Source organism: Taudactylus pleione, unplaced genomic scaffold (assembly GCF_031769625.1).
Source record: "Taudactylus pleione unplaced genomic scaffold, aTauple2 ptg000400l, whole genome shotgun sequence".
In the NCBI taxonomy this organism is placed as follows: domain Eukaryota; kingdom Metazoa; phylum Chordata; class Amphibia; order Anura; family Myobatrachidae; genus Taudactylus; species Taudactylus pleione.
This window is the reverse complement of record NW_028284802.1, coordinates 449,236-466,895: the sequence shown is the minus strand read 5'-3', so window position 1 is coordinate 466,895 and position 17,660 is coordinate 449,236. Positions and strand designations below refer to the sequence as shown.

At 49.7% G+C, this 17,660-nt stretch overlaps 1 protein-coding gene across 9 annotated transcripts in view; it reads left to right on the top strand.

Moving 5' to 3' along the window:
* The window catches only part of SYNGAP1 (synaptic Ras GTPase activating protein 1), a 453,461-nt gene that overhangs the window by 305,902 nt on the left and 129,899 nt on the right, over window positions 1-17,660 (top strand). For all 9 annotated transcript variants that reach the window (XM_088446589.1, XM_088446594.1, XM_088446587.1 and 6 more), the window contains one exon: window positions 6,942-7,496. In XM_088446589.1, coding sequence (XP_088302715.1) covers window positions 6,942-7,496 — 555 coding nt within the window. The remainder of the gene's footprint in view (window positions 1-6,941; window positions 7,497-17,660) is intronic.

Below are 17,660 nucleotides of genomic sequence, written 5' to 3'. Positions count from 1 at the left end.
TGTGTAACACCATGTGTTGTAGGTATATGATGTGTGACACCAGGTGTTGTAGGTACGTGATGTGTGACACCAGGTGTTGTAGGTATATGATGTGTAACACCAGGTGTTGTAGGTATATGATGTGTAACACCAGGTGTTGTGGGTATATGATGTGTGATGCCAGGTGTTGTAGGTATATGATGTGTAACACCAGGTGTTGTGGGTATATGATGTGTAACACCAGGTGTTGTAGGTATATGATGTGTGACACCAGGTGTTGTAGGTATGTGATGTGTGACACCAGGTGTTGTGGGTATATGATGTGTAACACCAGGTGTTGTGGGTATATGATGTGTAACACCAGGTGTTGTAGGTATATGATGTGTAACACCAGGTAATATGATGTGTAATACCAGGTGTTGTGGGTATATGATGTGTAACACCAGGTGTTGTGGGTATATGATGTGTAACACCAGGTGTTGTAGGTATGTGATGTGTGACACCAGGTGTTGTAGGTATATGATGTGTGACACCAGGTGTTGTAGGTATATAATGTGTGGCACCTGTAGACAGATACTGTTTTGGGCCAGCCATAGTAGAGAGACACTGTGGGGCCAGACATGGTACAGAGGCACTGTGTGGGGCCAGACATGGTAAAAAGGCACTGTGTATGGCCGGGTATTGTAGAGAAATAATGTGTGTGTTCAGTCATTCTAGATAGTTAGTATGTGGCGCCAGGTGTTGTGGCAGGATACCGTGTGGGACTACACATCATACAGAGATGCTGTGTGGGGTCAGGTAATGTGGAATGATACTTAGTAGTGCCAGATATGGAGATATACTGTGTGGCCAGAAATTGTAGAAAAACAATGTGTTAGGGACAGATCTTGAATTTTGATACTATGTAAGCACCAGGTGTTATAGAGAGTAACTGTATGATACTAGGTGTTGTAGATAAATGGTTTGTGAAGCCAGGTATTTTAGAAGGATGCTGAGGGGAATAGGTGTTGTAGAGGGATGCTGAGGGGAATAGGTGTTGTAGAGGGATGCTGTGGGGAATAAGTGTTGTAGAGGGATGCTGTGGGGAATCGGTGTTGTAGAGAGGTACTGTGGGGAATCGGTGTTGTAGAGGGATGCTGTGGGGAATAAGTGTTGTAGAGGGATGCTGTGGGGAATAAGTCTTGTAGAGGGATGCTGTGGGGAATAAGTGTTGTAGAGGGATGCTGTGGGGAATAGGTGTTGTAGAGGGATGCTGTGGGGAATAAGTGTTGTAGAGGGATACTGTGGGGAATAAGTGTTGTTGAGGGATACTGTGGAAAATAGGTGTTGTAGAGGGATGCTGTGGGGAATCGGTGTTGTAGAGGGATGCTGTGGGGAATAAGTGTTGTAGAGGGATGCTGTGGGGAATAAGTGTTGTAGAGGGATACTGTGGGGAATAGGTGTTGTAGAGGGATGCTGTGGGGAATCGGTGTTGTAGAGGGATGCTGTGGGGAATAAGTGTTGTAGAGGGATGCTGTGGGGAATAAGTGTTGTAGAGGGATGCTGTGGGGAATAAGTGTTGTAGAGGGATGCTGTGGGGAATAAGTGTTGTAGAGGGATGCTGTGGGGAATAAGTGTTGTTGAGGGATGCTGTGGAAAATAGGTGTTGTAGAGGGATGCTGTGGGGAATCGGTGTTGTAGAGGGATGCTGTGGGGAATAAGTGTTGTAGAGGGATGCTGTGGGGAATAAGTGTTGTAGAGGGATACTGTGGGGAATAGGTGTTGTAGAGGGATGCTGTGGGAAATAGGTGTTGTAGAGGGATACTGTGGGGAATAGGTGTTGTAGAGGGATGCTGTGGGGAATAAGTGTTGTAGAGGGATGGTGTGGCGAATAAGTGTTGTAGAGGGATGCTGTGGGGAATAGGTGTTGTAGAGAGATGCTGTGGGGAATAAGTGTTGTAGAGGGATACTGTGGGGAATAGGTGTTGTAGAGGGATGCTGCGGGGGAATAGGTGTTGTAGAGGGATGCTGTGGGGGAATAAGTGTTGTAGAGGGATGCTGTGGGGAATAAGTGTTGTAGAGGGATACTGTGGGGAATTGGTGTTGTAGAGGGATGCTGCGGGGGAATAGGTGTTGTAGAGGGATGCTGCGGGGGAATAGGTGTTGTAGAGGGATGCTGCGGGGGAATAAGTGTTGTAGAGGGATGCTGTGGGGAATAAGTGTTGTAGAGGGATGCTGTGGGGAATAGGTGTTGTAGAGGGATGCTGTGGGGAATAGGTGTTGTAGAGGGATGCTATTTGAGGCCAGGTTTTGTAGAGAGATTTTGTGTGGAGTGATGTGCAGTTTTGTGGGTCTGTCACCAGAATTATAATATATTAACAGATCATTCCATCTGTCTTTGTGCACTCCAAGTTACATTGACAGTAAGTACTCTACTTAACCTTTTAAAATCACAAAGTGGCTAAAGTTGTTGTGGACACAGGAGAGGCCTGCTTAGTGACGTCCAGTCTTACCTCTCAAAGAATAGAGATTAACTACAGAAGCAGGAGTATGAACACAAAGCTCTCTAGAGTTGCTAAGTAACAGTATATAACAGTAATTATGCAGCAGATACAAATATCAGCTCTCTTATGGAGCGGCCGCTGTGTGAATACAGCTGCTGTGATGTGCAATGAGCGTGTACCTGCCGAGGCGGCCATTTTGTGGGTTAAACCAATTGCCATGAGATTCTGCTTATGAATTAAACTGGGGTAATGCCAGAACTGAGGCACGAGGGCGAGGCACTAAGTGTTAAACCTGGTGATGATATACGTATAATTAAGTGATATAAAGGCTTATAGTGACTGGATGAAGCCAAGCTTTAGGAATTTTGTCAGTACAGCTTTGCTGGTAGTTTGTGGGAGGGTACTGTATGTAATAATGTCCCCAGCCTCACGGATCCGGGCCACTTTCCCAGTGAAGTGGGAGGTTTAGTGGCTGATAACGAGATTTGCTATGTGTCACCTCATCATCTGGGGCCGATGATGCAACTGGCAGCACCACACTACCTGCACCCCCCACCAGTACTTTACTCTCCCAGGGTGGGCATTAAATATCAGCAAGTATGCTACCAATGTATAAGGGAAAGTTACTGACTACATTTTGTACCCGGCCGGTATTATGGCCCTGATTCAGAGGCGCTCGCTATTTGTGAGCGCTTGCTCTGAATCAGGGCGGGCCGCTTTTTTTTTTTTCCGGCCTCCTGGCCGCTCGCTAAGCTGTGGGTGACCACCCACAGCTTTAGCGGGCGGCCTGGCGATGGTCACGACCATCGGGCTTGCAACGAGACTCTTGTGGTAGGGTCTCGTCTACCGGAAGCCCCAGTGAACTTCCTGCTCTAATAGAGCAGGAAGTTCACTACTGACATCACGTGTGATGTCAGTAAGGCCACCCACAAACGTCTCCGTTTGGCCAGCCACCCCCCTTCCCGACCCACCTACAAAACGGGGCGAGCTGTCGATCAACATCAACAGCCGCCCCGTTTTGCTGCGAGCCCCAAGCAAGTGAAGTTCTCACTCGCTCCGGGGCTCGCGCACGCGCTATGTTCTCGTGAGCGGGTCTGAATCCCTGGAAGAAAATGTTATTGGGGGCCTTATGAATCAAGCAGTGGAGAAGTGGACCAGTGGAGAAGTTGCCCATAGGAGCCAATCAGCTTTGAAGTAGCATTTATCAAGTATAGTCTATAAAGTAATAGGTAGGAGCTGATTGGCTGCTATGGGCAACTTCTCCCTTGGTCCACTTCTCCACGCTTTTCACGGCTTGGTACATAAGCCCCTGGTCTCTAGCTATAGTAAACAGATTGATCCCTACATCTACTTTCCACTTGCGTTGTGCATTATAATAAAACTTCAACTTCTCTGGCCATTTGTATGAGGTCCATAACCCCTGTGACACAGTCGGGATAGGGGTCCCTCTCCTGGGGTAGACAGACTCCCTCTTTACACACACAGCAGCCGTAGAAACAGGATACAAGTCTGGATATAAACATAAACAAATATAAACATAAGTCCTAGCCCGGTTGGGCACTAGCTACACAGCAGATTCCCTCTCTATAATAATGGTAGGGCCTATTGCCCTCACCATCAACAAAACAGGTGCACATTACTTACAAGGAAAGTAACCAAGTGTCTCTGAACAGGCTAGTCTGCCTGCTGTCCCAGGTGTGAGACACTCAGCCACAAACAAACCCAGCTTATATTAGCCATTTCCAGCTGCAAGCCCTAATGAGCCTGTTACCAGGCTGAAAGGCCCAAAACCTGGAGTGGTCTGTGGATGGAGCCCTCCCTCTCCTCACATCCACACCCCCAGGACCCAAACCGGCTTTTCCAAAAAGCCGATACTCTGGTCTGCTTACAAACCAGACTTCTCCTGGGGTTTTTTAGAACACATAGGGCAAAAACCTAGGACAAATGTACCTGCCATTGACCACTTTTCCAGTGCTTCTATCACAGCCCTCACTGCCTGTCTCCACCACTCCTCAGTAATATCACACACTCGTATCGCCTTGGGATTGCCTCTTAGAAAATCTACTGGTATTGCCTCATAGGAAACCTACTGACTCGTACCTATGATCTAGATGTCTATGTAACTGTGAATTATTAACCTAACCTACATGAGCCTTGGGCTGAAAATGTTTAAGGGCCTATACTGAGAAGGGGAGGAGCGGTGACAATAGTTGTGTGATAGTGGCTAGTGCTGAGTGGGTGTGGCTGGGTAGCTTGTCATCATTATGCTGCCATGATGGGCCTATTTTTATTTGGAGGCCTGGGGCTGTAGCTCCATCTGCCCCACTTTTCATTAGGGATGGACATTGAAAGCCCGGCTGCTGGCATCAAATCCAGCAATGCATCGCAACCATTCGATGGTATAACCATTGCGATGGTTATACCTGCGCTTGAAAAGGGGGCAGAGCCTCGTGGAACCCCCATTCCCATCACTGTGGGGGCGTGCCCAGCACCCTCTGAGATGCTGGGCTGTCCCCAGGCTCTAACTACACTGAGAATAGATGCCACACACTGCTTACCCACTTCGGGACAGTTGGGAGGCATGATTTAACCAGCCAGCCGCCGAGTGGGCATCGGAAAGCTGCATACGATAGCTGGCAACCATCGAGTTCCCACTATTCGATGGAAAAAATACTTGCATCAAATCGGGAACATTGATGATTGGTAACCATTGTCTTGCGATGTCCATCCCTACTGTAAATCTGGCACTGCGATAGTTCCTCTGGTATAATAAGTACAGTCAGGTGCATAAATATTGGGACATTGACAGAATTTTCATATTTTGGCCTCTATTCACCACCACAATGGCTTTGAAATGAAACAAACAAGATGTGCTTTACCTGCAGACTTTCAGATTTAATTTGAGGGTAATTGCATCCAAATCAGGTGAACGGTGTAGGAATTAAAACGGTTTCTATATGTGCCTCCCACTTTTTAAGGGGCCAAAAGTAATGGGACTATCAACTCAAAAGCTATTTCATGGACAGATGTGGGCTATTCCCTCATTATTTCATTATCAATTAAGCAGGTAAAAGGTCTGGAGTTGATTCTAGGTGTGACATTTGCATTTGGAATCAGTTGCTGTCAACTCTCAATATGAGATCCAAAGAGCTGTCACTATCAGTGAAGCAAGCCATCATTAGGCTGAAAAATCAAAACAAACCCATCAGAGAGATAGCAAAAACATTAGGTGTGGCCAAATCAACTGTTTGGAACATTCTTAAAAAGAAAGAATGCACTGGAGAGCTCAGGAACACCAAAAGACCTGGAAGACCACGGAAAACAACTGTGGTGGATGACAGAAGAATTATTTCCCTGGTGAAGGAAAAACCCTTCACAACAGTTGGCCAAATCAAGAACACTCTCCAGGAGGTAGGTGTATATGTGTCAAAGTCAACAATCAAGAGAATACTTCACAAGAGTGAATATAGAGGATGTAACCCATTGGTGAGCCAGGAAGAGTTTGCCAAACAACATCTAAAAAAGCCATTACAGTTCTGGAACAACATCCTATGGACAGATGAGACAAAGATCAACTTGTACCAGAGTGATGGGAAGAGAAGAGTATGGAGAAGGAAAGGAACTGCTCATGATCCAAAACATACCACCTCATCAGTGAAGCATGGTGGTGGTAGTGTCATGGTGTGGACATGTATGGCTGCCAATGGAACTGGTTCCCTTGTATTTATTGATGATGTGACTGCTGACAAAAGCAACAGAATGAATTCTGAAGTGTTTCGGGCAATATTATGTGCTTATATTCAGTCAAATGCTTCAGAACTCATTGGACGGCGCTTCACAGTGCAGATGGACAATGACCCGAAGCATACTGCAAAAGCAACCAAAGAGTTTTTTAAGGCTAAAAAGTGGAATGTTATGCAATGGCCAAGTCAATCCCCTGACCTGAATCCGATTGAGCATGCATTTCACTTGATGAAGACAAAACTAAAGGGAAAATGCCCCAAGAACAAGCAGGAAATTAAGACATTTGCAGTAGAGGCCTGGCAGAGCATCACCAGGGATGAAACCCAGCGTCTGGTGATGTCTATGCGTTCCAGACTTCAGGCTGTAATTACCTGCAAAGGATTTGCAACAAAGTATTAAAAAGTGAAAGTTAAATTTAGGATTGTTTAGTTTGTCCCATTACTTTTGGCCCTTTAAAAAGTGGGAGGCACATATAGAAACCGTTGTAATTCCTACACCGTTCACCTGATTTGGATGTAATTACCATCAAATTAAATCTGAAAGTCTGCAGTTGAAGCACATCTTGTTTGTTTCATTTCAAAGCCATTGTGGTGGTGAATAGAGGCCAAAATATGAAACTTCTGTCAATGTCCCAATATTTATGCACCTGACTGTATGTTTCTAGTGGTACTTTCTTTTTGTGTTCGTGCATATGACTTTCTGTACATACTGAGCTCTTTCTTCTTCCTCCTGTAGGATAACAGCCGGCGAGTGGACAATGTGCTCAAGCTGTGGATCATTGAAGCTCGCGACCTGCCCCCCAAGAAGCGCTACTACTGCGAGCTCTGCCTGGATGACATTTTGTACGCCCGTACCACCAGCAAAGCCCGGGGTGAGACCGTTTTCTGGGGGGAGCACTTTGAGTTTAACAACCTTCCGGCTGTCCGGAACTTACGCCTCCACCTGTACAAGGACACAGACAAAAAGAGGCGCAAGGAGAAGAGCAATTACGTGGGCATGGTGAACGTGCCCATCGCCAGCATCAGTGGGCGCCACTTTGTGGAACAGTGGTACCCGGTCTCCCAGCCCACATCCTACAAAGGGAAGAGCAGCTGTCCCTCTATCCGCCTAAAATCCCGATACCAAACTATGAGCATCCTCCCGATGGAGCTGTACAAGGAGTTTGCCGAGTATGTCACCAACAACTACCGGATGTTGTGCGCTGTACTTGAGCCGGTGTTGAGCGTGAAGAGCAAAGAGGAGGTGGCCTGTGCACTGGTACATATATTGCAAAGCACGGGGAAGGCTAAGGTACACATATATATATATTTCTAATTATTTATGTATCAACAATGGTCTTGAATTCTGATATGATGGGTGAAAGTTCCTGTAACAATGATTTGTGGGTCACCTACAGTATAAGTAAATTCCGCCAGTGAGGTGAGGGGAGAAGCACAGTCCTGCAACGGTAGATGGGAGATTCTCACCTCACCTTCTGGACCCTGGCTAATCTCTCACTGTCTCCCCCTCTGATCATATCAGGAAGTGCAAGGTCACACAAGTAAACTGTGGGCCTGATTCAGACAAGCAGGCAAGCCCAATGGTACCCGATTGGCTCATGCGTAGGATCTGTACCGCACTTGCCCTGTGCCCCATAAGCTGCAGCAGGATTGACATGCTGCAGTCTTTGGGGACGGGGAAGGTGTGCCCCGTTTTTTGGGGGGGCGTGCCCAGGGCAGTGTGAATTTCTCTTTCATCCACTAGGGGACACTGGAGGTGCTAACGCTGGGGTATAGAGGCGTGGATAACTGGAGCCGGCACTTTAAATAATTTAGAAGTGTGAAGCTCCTCCCCCTCTATGCCCCATCAGCCCTCAGTTTAGAAAATGTGCCTCTAGGAGCTGGTCACATTATGCTGTGCTCCAGCAAGACACTTATTTCTTTATTTTTTTATTTTATACATCTTTTACATTCCTATAGGTACCCTTCGCCACCTATCTAAAAGGTGGGGTCCGGGTACCTGGCGCCCTGGTGTTTTAGAACACCAGGAAGGAGTGCACAGGGCTCATTACAAAAGAGCTCCTGACAGCTCCTTACATCCACAACAGAGTCTTCGCACACAAGAAGAGAAGACTCTGCTGACTGCCGAGAGAGACCTCCGGGGACACGCAGTGAGTAACATGCTGCGCATCACCCGGCTCCTGCCCCGCTGCCAACAGCCCTAACACAGCATGTCTGCGCTGTGCTAGTGTGTACATAGCGCAGTTTAACAAGCGCTACACGTGGCTCCTGTCCAGCTGTAGGGGCTACACTGCGCTGTGTTATGGAAGCTGTGTGTACACAGCGCTACACGCGGCTCCCTGCTTCTCCCCTCTCCCCGCTGATACACGCATTGTAGCGCGGAGGGGGAGGTAATGGCCACATAGCAGCCATAATTGGAGCATTTTGGGCATGAAGAAGGGGGCGGAGCCTAATCAGCGCCTGGTTCTTTCTCTCTCTATACGCGGCAAGCGGCTGTGTTACAGCGTGGCTGCCGTTTTTAACTAATACACTGCATCTCTCCCTTATTCAGGAAGTGTGCAGCAGAGCTACAGGGGCTGGATTCTCTTGCTCCCCAACCTGGTTACAGTGTGCAGATACAAATTAGTCACAGAAGGCTCTGGTACAGAGGCTGTGCATAATACACTGGGGGTACAGGGTATCTGGTCTGTGGGAAGGGAGTGGGGTGTATCTCCTCCTCTGTGTCCCAAGCCAGCCTTCTGTTTTCTTTACTTCTGTATATACTCTGTCCCTCTGTGTGTGGTGACTGTGTGTATCCATGTCAAACACGCATGCCGCTGGGTCCACGTTATGTGATGCTTGTATAGCAATTGATCCACCTATTACTGCCTCACCTGCGCCTACATGGGCCGCTGACATGGTAGGAGTAATGGCGGATTTAACGTCAGAGTTAGCTGAGGCACGTAAGTCTCAGCCTCCCTGGGTTGCTGGGCTAACCAAGTCTCTAGACACCCTGGTACAGGTAAGGGGTACAGCTGTGTCCACTTCCTCACAGGGACCATCACAAAAGCATCCTTTATCGACTGTTCTCCAGTCAGAAGAGTCTGACGAGGAATTACTCGCTACGGAGGATACTGAAGAGGGGAATTGGAGGAAGCTTTACAGGAGATACCCTCTAGAGTTAGAGTCCACCTCTCCCAGGTGGAATTTCTAATTTTGGCGGTCAGAAAAATCCTTAACTTACCTGAGGATGTAATTCCTGCATCCCAGGAGTGTGTATTATTTCGTGAACAACCAAAGAGCTCGGCGGTTTTTCCGTTCTCACTGTATCTTCAATAGCAGCTCTCAGTGGCCTGGAAACAACCGGATAAACGGTTCCAAATTCCATGCCGATTTCAGTCTAGCTACCCTTTTCCATCATCCATGATGGAAAAGTGGGAAACACCGCCTCCAGTCTGTCTTCCGTCTCTCTAAGAAAACAGCACTCCTAGTACCGGGAGCTACAGTACTAAAGGATCCTTCGGATCGTAAATTGGAGACAACGCTAAGATCTATTTATACCGCAGCAGGTGCTCAACTTAGGCCCACCCTTGTTACTGCTTGGGTTAACAAGGCGATGGTTTGCTGGGCTGACCAGTTGATTACAGGTTTGGACTCTGGTAGTTCCAGAGCAGAGTTACGCCTACTAGCAGAACACATCCGTGAGTCTGCAGTTTACCTGGGAGAAGCGTCAAAAGATATCAGTCAGATTAGTGCTCACATATCTGCTTCTGCTATTTCGGGCGCAGAGCCCTCTGGTTAAGCGCCTGGCATGCGGACGCAGAATCCAAGCGTGCGGTGGAGGGTTTACCATTCAATGGCGACATGCTGTTTGGCCCGGAATTAGACAAATGGATATCCCAGGCCACGGGGGGTAAGTCTTCCTTTCTCCCGTCAACTGCACCGGCTCCCAGAAGATCTTACATTGGACCTTCGTTTCATTCCTTCCGTGCGCCAAATTCCTTACGTGGTAGAGCCAGAGGTGCTCCCTCACAAGCAAGAGGCGGCAGAGGTAGAGGTCGCCCACACACGGTTGCACGTAGAAAGGAGCCTAAACCAACTGAGAAACAGGTGGCATGACGGTTTTCCGTCCCACCTGGGACCACCTACAGTGGGAGCCCGCCTGCAAGGATTTCAACAACCAGACCTCTCCAGAACCGTGGATCCGCAGACTAATTTCCCTGGGGTTCCGATTAGACTTCGAGGTCCCCCCTCAACCTCGGTTCTTCACTACAAGTCTGCCAATACCTACAGACAAGGCCATGGTTCTACAGGAGGCTATAAAGTCTCTAGTAATATCATCTGTGCTAGTTCCGGTTCCAGAACATCAACGAGGTATGGGGTTTTACTCAAATCTATTTGTAGTACCCAAACAGGATGGATCGCTGAGGCCCATCTTGATCCTCAAGTCATTGAACCTGTATCTGAAGATGTATCGGTTCAAAATGGAGTCTCTGCAGTCCGTTATTGCGTGCTTGGAACCAGGAGAGTTCCTATTATCCATGGATATCAAGGATGCCTATCTCCATGTTCCCATCTGGGAACCACACCAAGCCTTTCTGCGTTTCCCCACATTGAAAGATTATTATCAGTTTCAGGCATTGCCGTTCGGGTTATCCTCGGCTCCCCGATCTTAACCAAACTCATGTCAGTCATGATTGCTCTCCTTCGGTCATCGGGAGTGAACATAGGGGTCATTCAGACCCGCTTGTGAGCGGCAGTACGCTCGCAAGCTGGTCGATGTTCCCCCACTGCGTATGCGCACGACAGAGGGAGCTCCGTCGTGCGCATGCGCGATACCCGGCGAGCGACGGTCTCTCTGTCGCTTTGGGTCTCGCACCAAAGGGGGCGTGCTGTCGATGTTGATTGACAGCACGCCCCCTTTGGTGGGCGTGCCGGGGGCGTGGCTGCCAGACGGAGGCATTCCCATGGGAACGCCTACCGTCTGAAGCCGGCCCCACTGACATCACTAGTGATATCTAGTGATGTCAGTGGGAGTGATTTTGGCTCTGATAGAGCCAAAATCACTCCTGGGCTTGCGGCGAGACCCTACCGCAGGGTCTCCGTCGCAAGTCCGATGGTCGCAATGGTCAAGACCATCGCGACCATTGTTATGGACGCTCGCTATAGCTGTGGGTGGTAACCCACAGCTATGCGAGCGTCCATGAGGACACTCCAAAAAAAGGTAGGAGGGCCCTGATTTAGAGCGAGCGCTCTGGTCAGAGCGTTCAGCTCTGAATCAGGCCCATAGTCCCTTATTTGGACGACCTGTTACGCAAGGCGCAATCGGTATTTCTTCTAACAAGTCATGCCTTACTGACATATCAGACTCTAATCCAACACGGTTGGATAATCAACTTCAAGAAATCAAATCTCAATCCCTCCCAGAAGCTCCTGCTTCTGGGCATGATCTTAGATACGGCATCACAGAGGATCTTTCTTCCAATAGACAGAGCCCGGGATATCCGGTTGTTAGTTCGGCTGGTACTCAGACCAAGGAAGGTGTCCATACTTTTTTGACTGCGTCTTCTGGGGAAGATGGTAGCTGCTTTTGAGGCACTACAGATCGGGCGGTTCCACTCAAGGGTGTTTCAGCTGGACCTACTATCACAGGGGTCAGGGTCTCATCTGCTTCTACATCGACAGATCCGTCTGAGCCCAGCTACCAGAGTGGCCCTTCTCTGGTGGACACAATCCAACAATCTTTTAGCGGGCCGAAGATTCGGAGTGTGGGACGGATGCCAGCCTTCGAGGATGGGGAGCAGTTGTCCTCGATTATCACTTTCAGGGTCGATGGTCCCCTCTAGAACAAAAGTGGCCAATAAATGTGTTGGAACTCAGGGATCATTCAGACCCGCTCGCGAGCGGCAGGACCCTGCAAGCGGGTCGATGTTCCCCACTGCGCATGCGCACGACGGAGGGAGCTCCGTCGTGCACATGCGCGAGACCTGGCGAGCGATGGGCTCACCATCGCTCCGGGTCTCGCACCAAAGGAGGCGTGCTGTCGATGTTGAGTGACAGCACGCCCCCTTTGGCGGGCGGGCCGGGGGCGTGGCTGGCCAGACGGAGGCGTTCCCATGGGAACGCCTACCATCTCAAGCCGGCCCCACTGACATCACTAGTGATATCAGTGGGAGTGATTTTGGCTCTGATAGAGCCAAAATCTCTCCAGGGCTTGCGGCAGCGAGACCCTACCGCAGGGTCTACGTCGCAAGCCCGATGGTCGTGATGGTCAAGACCATCGCGTCCATGAGAACACTCCAAAAAAAGGTAGGAGGGCCCTGATTCAGAGCGAGCACTCTGGTCAGAGCGTTCAGCTCTGAATCAGGCCCTCAGAGCGATTTACAATGCTCTGATAGAAGCAACAGAGTTTCTAAGGACTCGTCCGGTAAGAGTTCAGTCCGACAACGCGACGGGCGTCGCATACATCAACCGCCAAGGAGGGACTTGGAGTCGCATGGCCATGCGAGAAGTAACTCAGATACTCCGGTGGGCCGAGAGCCAGTCAGTAATCCTGTCGGCGGTATTCATCCCGGGTGTGGACAACTGGGATGCGGATTACCTAAGCCGCCAGGATATCCATCCCGGGGAATGGAAGTTCCATCCAGACGTATTCAACGTGCTGATACGTCGATGGGGATGTCCTCAGGTGGACCTCATGGCATCACGATTGAATCGTCAGCTCCCGGTATACGTGTCAAGAACTCGAGATCCGCAAGCAGAGGCAGTAGATGCTCTGACAGTTCCGTGGATCTACAACTTCATTTACCTTTTTCCTCCGATTCCACTTCTTCCTCGACTGCTAAAAAGGATAAAACACGAGTCAGTCTCTGTCATTCTCGTGGCTCCGAACTGACCTCGGAGAAGTTGGTTCTCGGGCCTTCGGTCCCTATTGGCAGACTATCCATGGCCCTTTCCTCTGCGCCCGGATCTGATACAGCAGGGTCCTTTCTTACACTCCAACCTAGCGCAACTGCGTTTAATGGGGTGGCTTTTGAACCCGATATCCTAAGATGCAGAGGAATCCCAGACTCTGTTATTCCCACCATGCTACGCGCCAGGAAACCATTTTCGGCTGTTGATTATCATCGCGTCTGGCATTCTTATATCTCATGGTGTTCCAGTCGGGATCTTCCCTCTAGGACTTTTCGGTTGTCCCGGTTTCTGCTTTTTCTTCAGACGGGTAAGGATTCTGGCCTTCGTCTTGGTCCTCATTCCTGAGGTGCAGATGTTTCTCCAGGGGGTCTTGCATGTGCAGCCTCCTTTTGTACCTCCGATAGCGCCCTGGGACTTGAACTTGGTGCTTCTGTTTTCTTCAGTCGTCCATGTTTGAACCTTTGGAAGAGGTTGATATAAAGTACTTGTCTTGGAAGACGGTCCTCCTCCTGGCTCAAGCATCAGCTCATAGAGTTTCAGAATTTAGTGCACTGGGGGTCATTCAGACCCGCTCGCGAGCGCAGGACGCTCGCAAGCGGGTCGATGGTGCCGAATTGCGCATGCGCACGACGGAGGGAGCTCCGTCGTGCGCATGCGCGAGACCCGAATAACGACGGCCAAGCCGTCGTTATGGGTCTCACACCAAAGGGGGCGTTCTGTCGATGGTGAGTGACAGCACGCCCCCTTTGGTGGGCATGCTGGGGGCGTGGCTGCCAGACGGAACACCTACCGTCTGAGTCCGGCCCCACTGACATCAGTAGTGATGTCAGTGGGAGTGATTTTGGCTCTGATAGAGCCAAAATCACTCCAGGGCTTGCGGTCACCGAGACCCTACCGCAGGGTCTCGTCGCAAGCCTGATGGTCGCGATGGTCTTGACCATCGCGACCATCATCATGGACGCTCGCTATAGCTGTGGGTGGTAACCCACAGCTATGCGAGCGTCCATGAGGCCGCTCCAAGTTGAGGGAGGAGGGCCCTGATTCAGAGCGTCCGGCTCTGAATCAGACCCTCTGTCGTATAAGCCACCATACCTTGTGTTTCATGCTGATAGGGCAGAACTCCGGACGGTAGCCTTGGATGTGGTTAGAGCTCTACGCATCTATGTTGACAGTACTGCTTCCCTCCGTAAGTCTGAGTCGCTTTTTGTCCTATATGATGCGGTTCGGAGGGGTTGGCCAGCGTCTAAGCAGACTTTGGCATGTTGGATCCGGCTGACTATTCAGCAGGCTTATGTTAGTGCTGACCGCCGGCTTCCTTCGTCCATTTCGGCTCATTCCACACGTTCTGCGGGTGCGTCATGGGAGGCCGGTAGGGGTGCCTCCACGTCACAGTTGTGCCATGCAGCGACTTGGTCTTCAGTTCACACGTTTGTCAAGTTTTACTAATTTAATACGTTGGCTATTTCGGCATCCCATTTTGGCTGCCTAGTTCTGCAGGTGCCGCAGAGCGCTCCCGCCCATGGGGAAAACTTTGGAACGTCCCCAGCGTAAGCACCTCCAGTGTCCCCTAGTGGGTGAAAGAGAAAATGGGATTTTGGTACCTACCGGTAAATCCTTTTCTCTGATTCCACAGGGGACACTGGACGCCCACCTCAGCGCTCTTCGCCTGCCTGTTCGGTTTGTTCTGTATGTTGTATGTTTTGATTATTGTGTGTTCTTCTCTCCCTTTCACTCCGCTTGTTCTCCATCTCCTCTCGGTCTTCATTTTCTAAACTGAGGGCTGATGGGGCATAGAGGGGGAGGAGCTTCACACTTGTAAATTATTTAAAGTGCCGGCTCCAGTTATCCACGCCTCTATACCCCAGCGTAAGCACCTCCAGTGTCTCCTGTGGAATCAGAGAAAAGGATTTACCGGTAGGTACCAAAATCCCATTTTCACGGCCACCCTGAGGGTTACTGAGATGGCCGATGTTCACGATGATGATCCGATGGTGCAGCGGCTTTGTGATAGCTTACAACTGTGATCAGGCCCTGGGACTCTGCACCCCTCATTGCAGCGTGACAGTCGCTGCAACCCTCATGCAGTGTGACAGTCGCTGTTTCCCTCATGCAGTGTGACAGTCGCTGCCCTCTCATGCTGTGTGACAGTCGCTGCCCTCTCATGCTGTGTGACAGTCGCTGCGCCCCTCATGCAGTGTGACAGTCGCTGCGCCCCTCATGCAGTGTGACAGTCGCTGCACCCCTCATGCAGTGTGATAAGTCGCTGCGCCCCTCATGGTGTGTGACAGTCGCTGCGCCCCTCATGGTGTGTGACAGTCGCTGCGTCCCTCATGCTGTGTGATAGTCGCTGCGCCCCTCATGCAGTGTGACAGTCGCTGCCCTCTCATGCTGTGTGACAGTCGCTGCGCTCCTCATGCTGTGTGACGGTCACTGCGCCCCTCATGGTGTGTGACAGTCGCTGCGCCCCTCATGCAGTGTGACGGTCGCTGTGCCTCTCATGCAGTGTGACAGTCGCTGCACCTCTCATGCTGTGTGACAGTCGCTGAGCCCCTCATGCAGTGTGACAGTCGCTCTGCCCCTCATGCTGTGTGATAGTCGCTCTGCCCCTCATGGTGTGTGACAGTCGCTGCGCCCCTCATGCAGTGTTACAGTCACTGCGCCTCTCATGCAGTGTGACAGTCGCTGCACCCCTCATGCTGTGTGACAGTCGCTGCACCCCTCATGCAGTGTGACAGTCTCTGCGTCCCTCATGCACTGTTACTGTCGCTGCGCCCCTCATGCTGTGTGATAGTCGCTGCGCCCCTCATGCTGTGTGATAGTCGCTGCGCCCCTCATGCAGTGTGACAGTCGCTGTAACTATTAAGGACGACAGCTGACATCTTGCAATTTATTCATAGAAATGGTCCTAAAAATATTGCATGTTTTGTTGGAGTTTTGTGTTGACCGTTTTTATAAAATTAACCCTTATTTTCCCTTGCAGTTGTCAATGTTCATATATTGTTGGAAGATTTGACCTAGTATTTATAGAGGTGTTACTAAGGTTGCTTACAGAGCTCACTGTTCAGTTGTCATTGTTTGACTTGAATCCTCTCAATGTACAGGAGGGTGGTGCTTCCCTGTCTGACATCAGTTTGACTATCAGAGACTGACTAGCGGTGTTGCCCTCCGGGAATGCACTGGATGGGGTGGTGACTTCGGAGCTGCAGGGCCAGTGACATCACAACAAGCTCACATGCTGCTGCGCTTTGACATATTGCCGCGTATCAAATCCAGAGTCCTGAAGAAGTTGCACCAGCTGCCTGTAATGAATGGGGCAATAATCACTGAAACGCACTTCACTTAGCTGAGCTGCAGCAGAAAGTCAGAGCGAGTCTGTAGAGTTTTAGCGTTATTTAAGCTTATTATACTACCCTGGCCACAATGCACAAGACATGCGTATCCTGGAGTGTCATCTGATATTATACCCTCTCTATTATGTGCTCTGATTTTTCTTTTAATGTATACAACAGCCCAAGGTAAGCTAGCAAGGGGCATTTATCCAGCGTATCCCAGCACTTAATGAGAACTCACCCCTGTCCATTGCTTCTGTGGCTTCTGTGTTGTTGCTTTGACAATCGGGGACAGTTTGAGCATTTTCCAATTAACATCAGTGCTGGAAAGATGCTCCTGGTTGGTGGAGAAGTGGTCCCATCGGATGCAGTGTCCAGCATTTGATCATCGCCATTTCACAGGACATGTACAGATGTAAGGCCATAGGATGGCTGACCCGATGTCTGGCGATCACACGGTCTGGCTGCGTAGGATTAATCCTGCAGCCATGCATGAGATAAGGCTATCAGAAGGGAGACATCAGAATATCACAGGGGGGGGTTTAGGCTCATGATAGATTATTTATGGGAACCGCACTATTATTTTCATTGAGACATTTATGGGAGCCAGTGAAAGGATTAACAGACCGGAGCAGTAGATGAGGAGGTTGGGATGGTCCAGCAGTAAATTATAAGGATGTGGCTCGGATCAGGAGCTTGGTGGCATTTTGTGCGCGGTACAGATGTTGTATCGGTGATATTGCTCACATGGATGTAGTATGGCTTGCAGAATGTGGAAAGGAAAATGTGACACTAAAGGTGCGTATACACTTGCCGATATCTTGGACGATATCGTTCAGCCGTCCAAAATATCGTTCATTTTTTGTGCAAAAACGATCAACAGTAACGACCCGCGATGCGCGCTCCCGCTGGTCGTTGGTCTTTGTCGTTCATCGCCCAAACATGCAGGCCAACCTGACGATATTGTCAGGTTGTTGGATGTTCGGGAATGAGGGAGGGAGCCCGGCACTGAACGATATCGTGCATGATATCGTTCAGTGTTTGTGCTCAGTGTCGCTCATGGAGCGAATCGTCTAGTGTGTATTTACCTTAAGGCCGTGACCTTAGAATGATGGCGCCATTGACTGTTAAAGATACATCAGACATAGATTCGGAAGATGATGTTTTATTGCGACTGTTAACTCCCCAAACGTTTAGAAAGACATTGGCCCTCATTCAGAGCCACTTGCTAG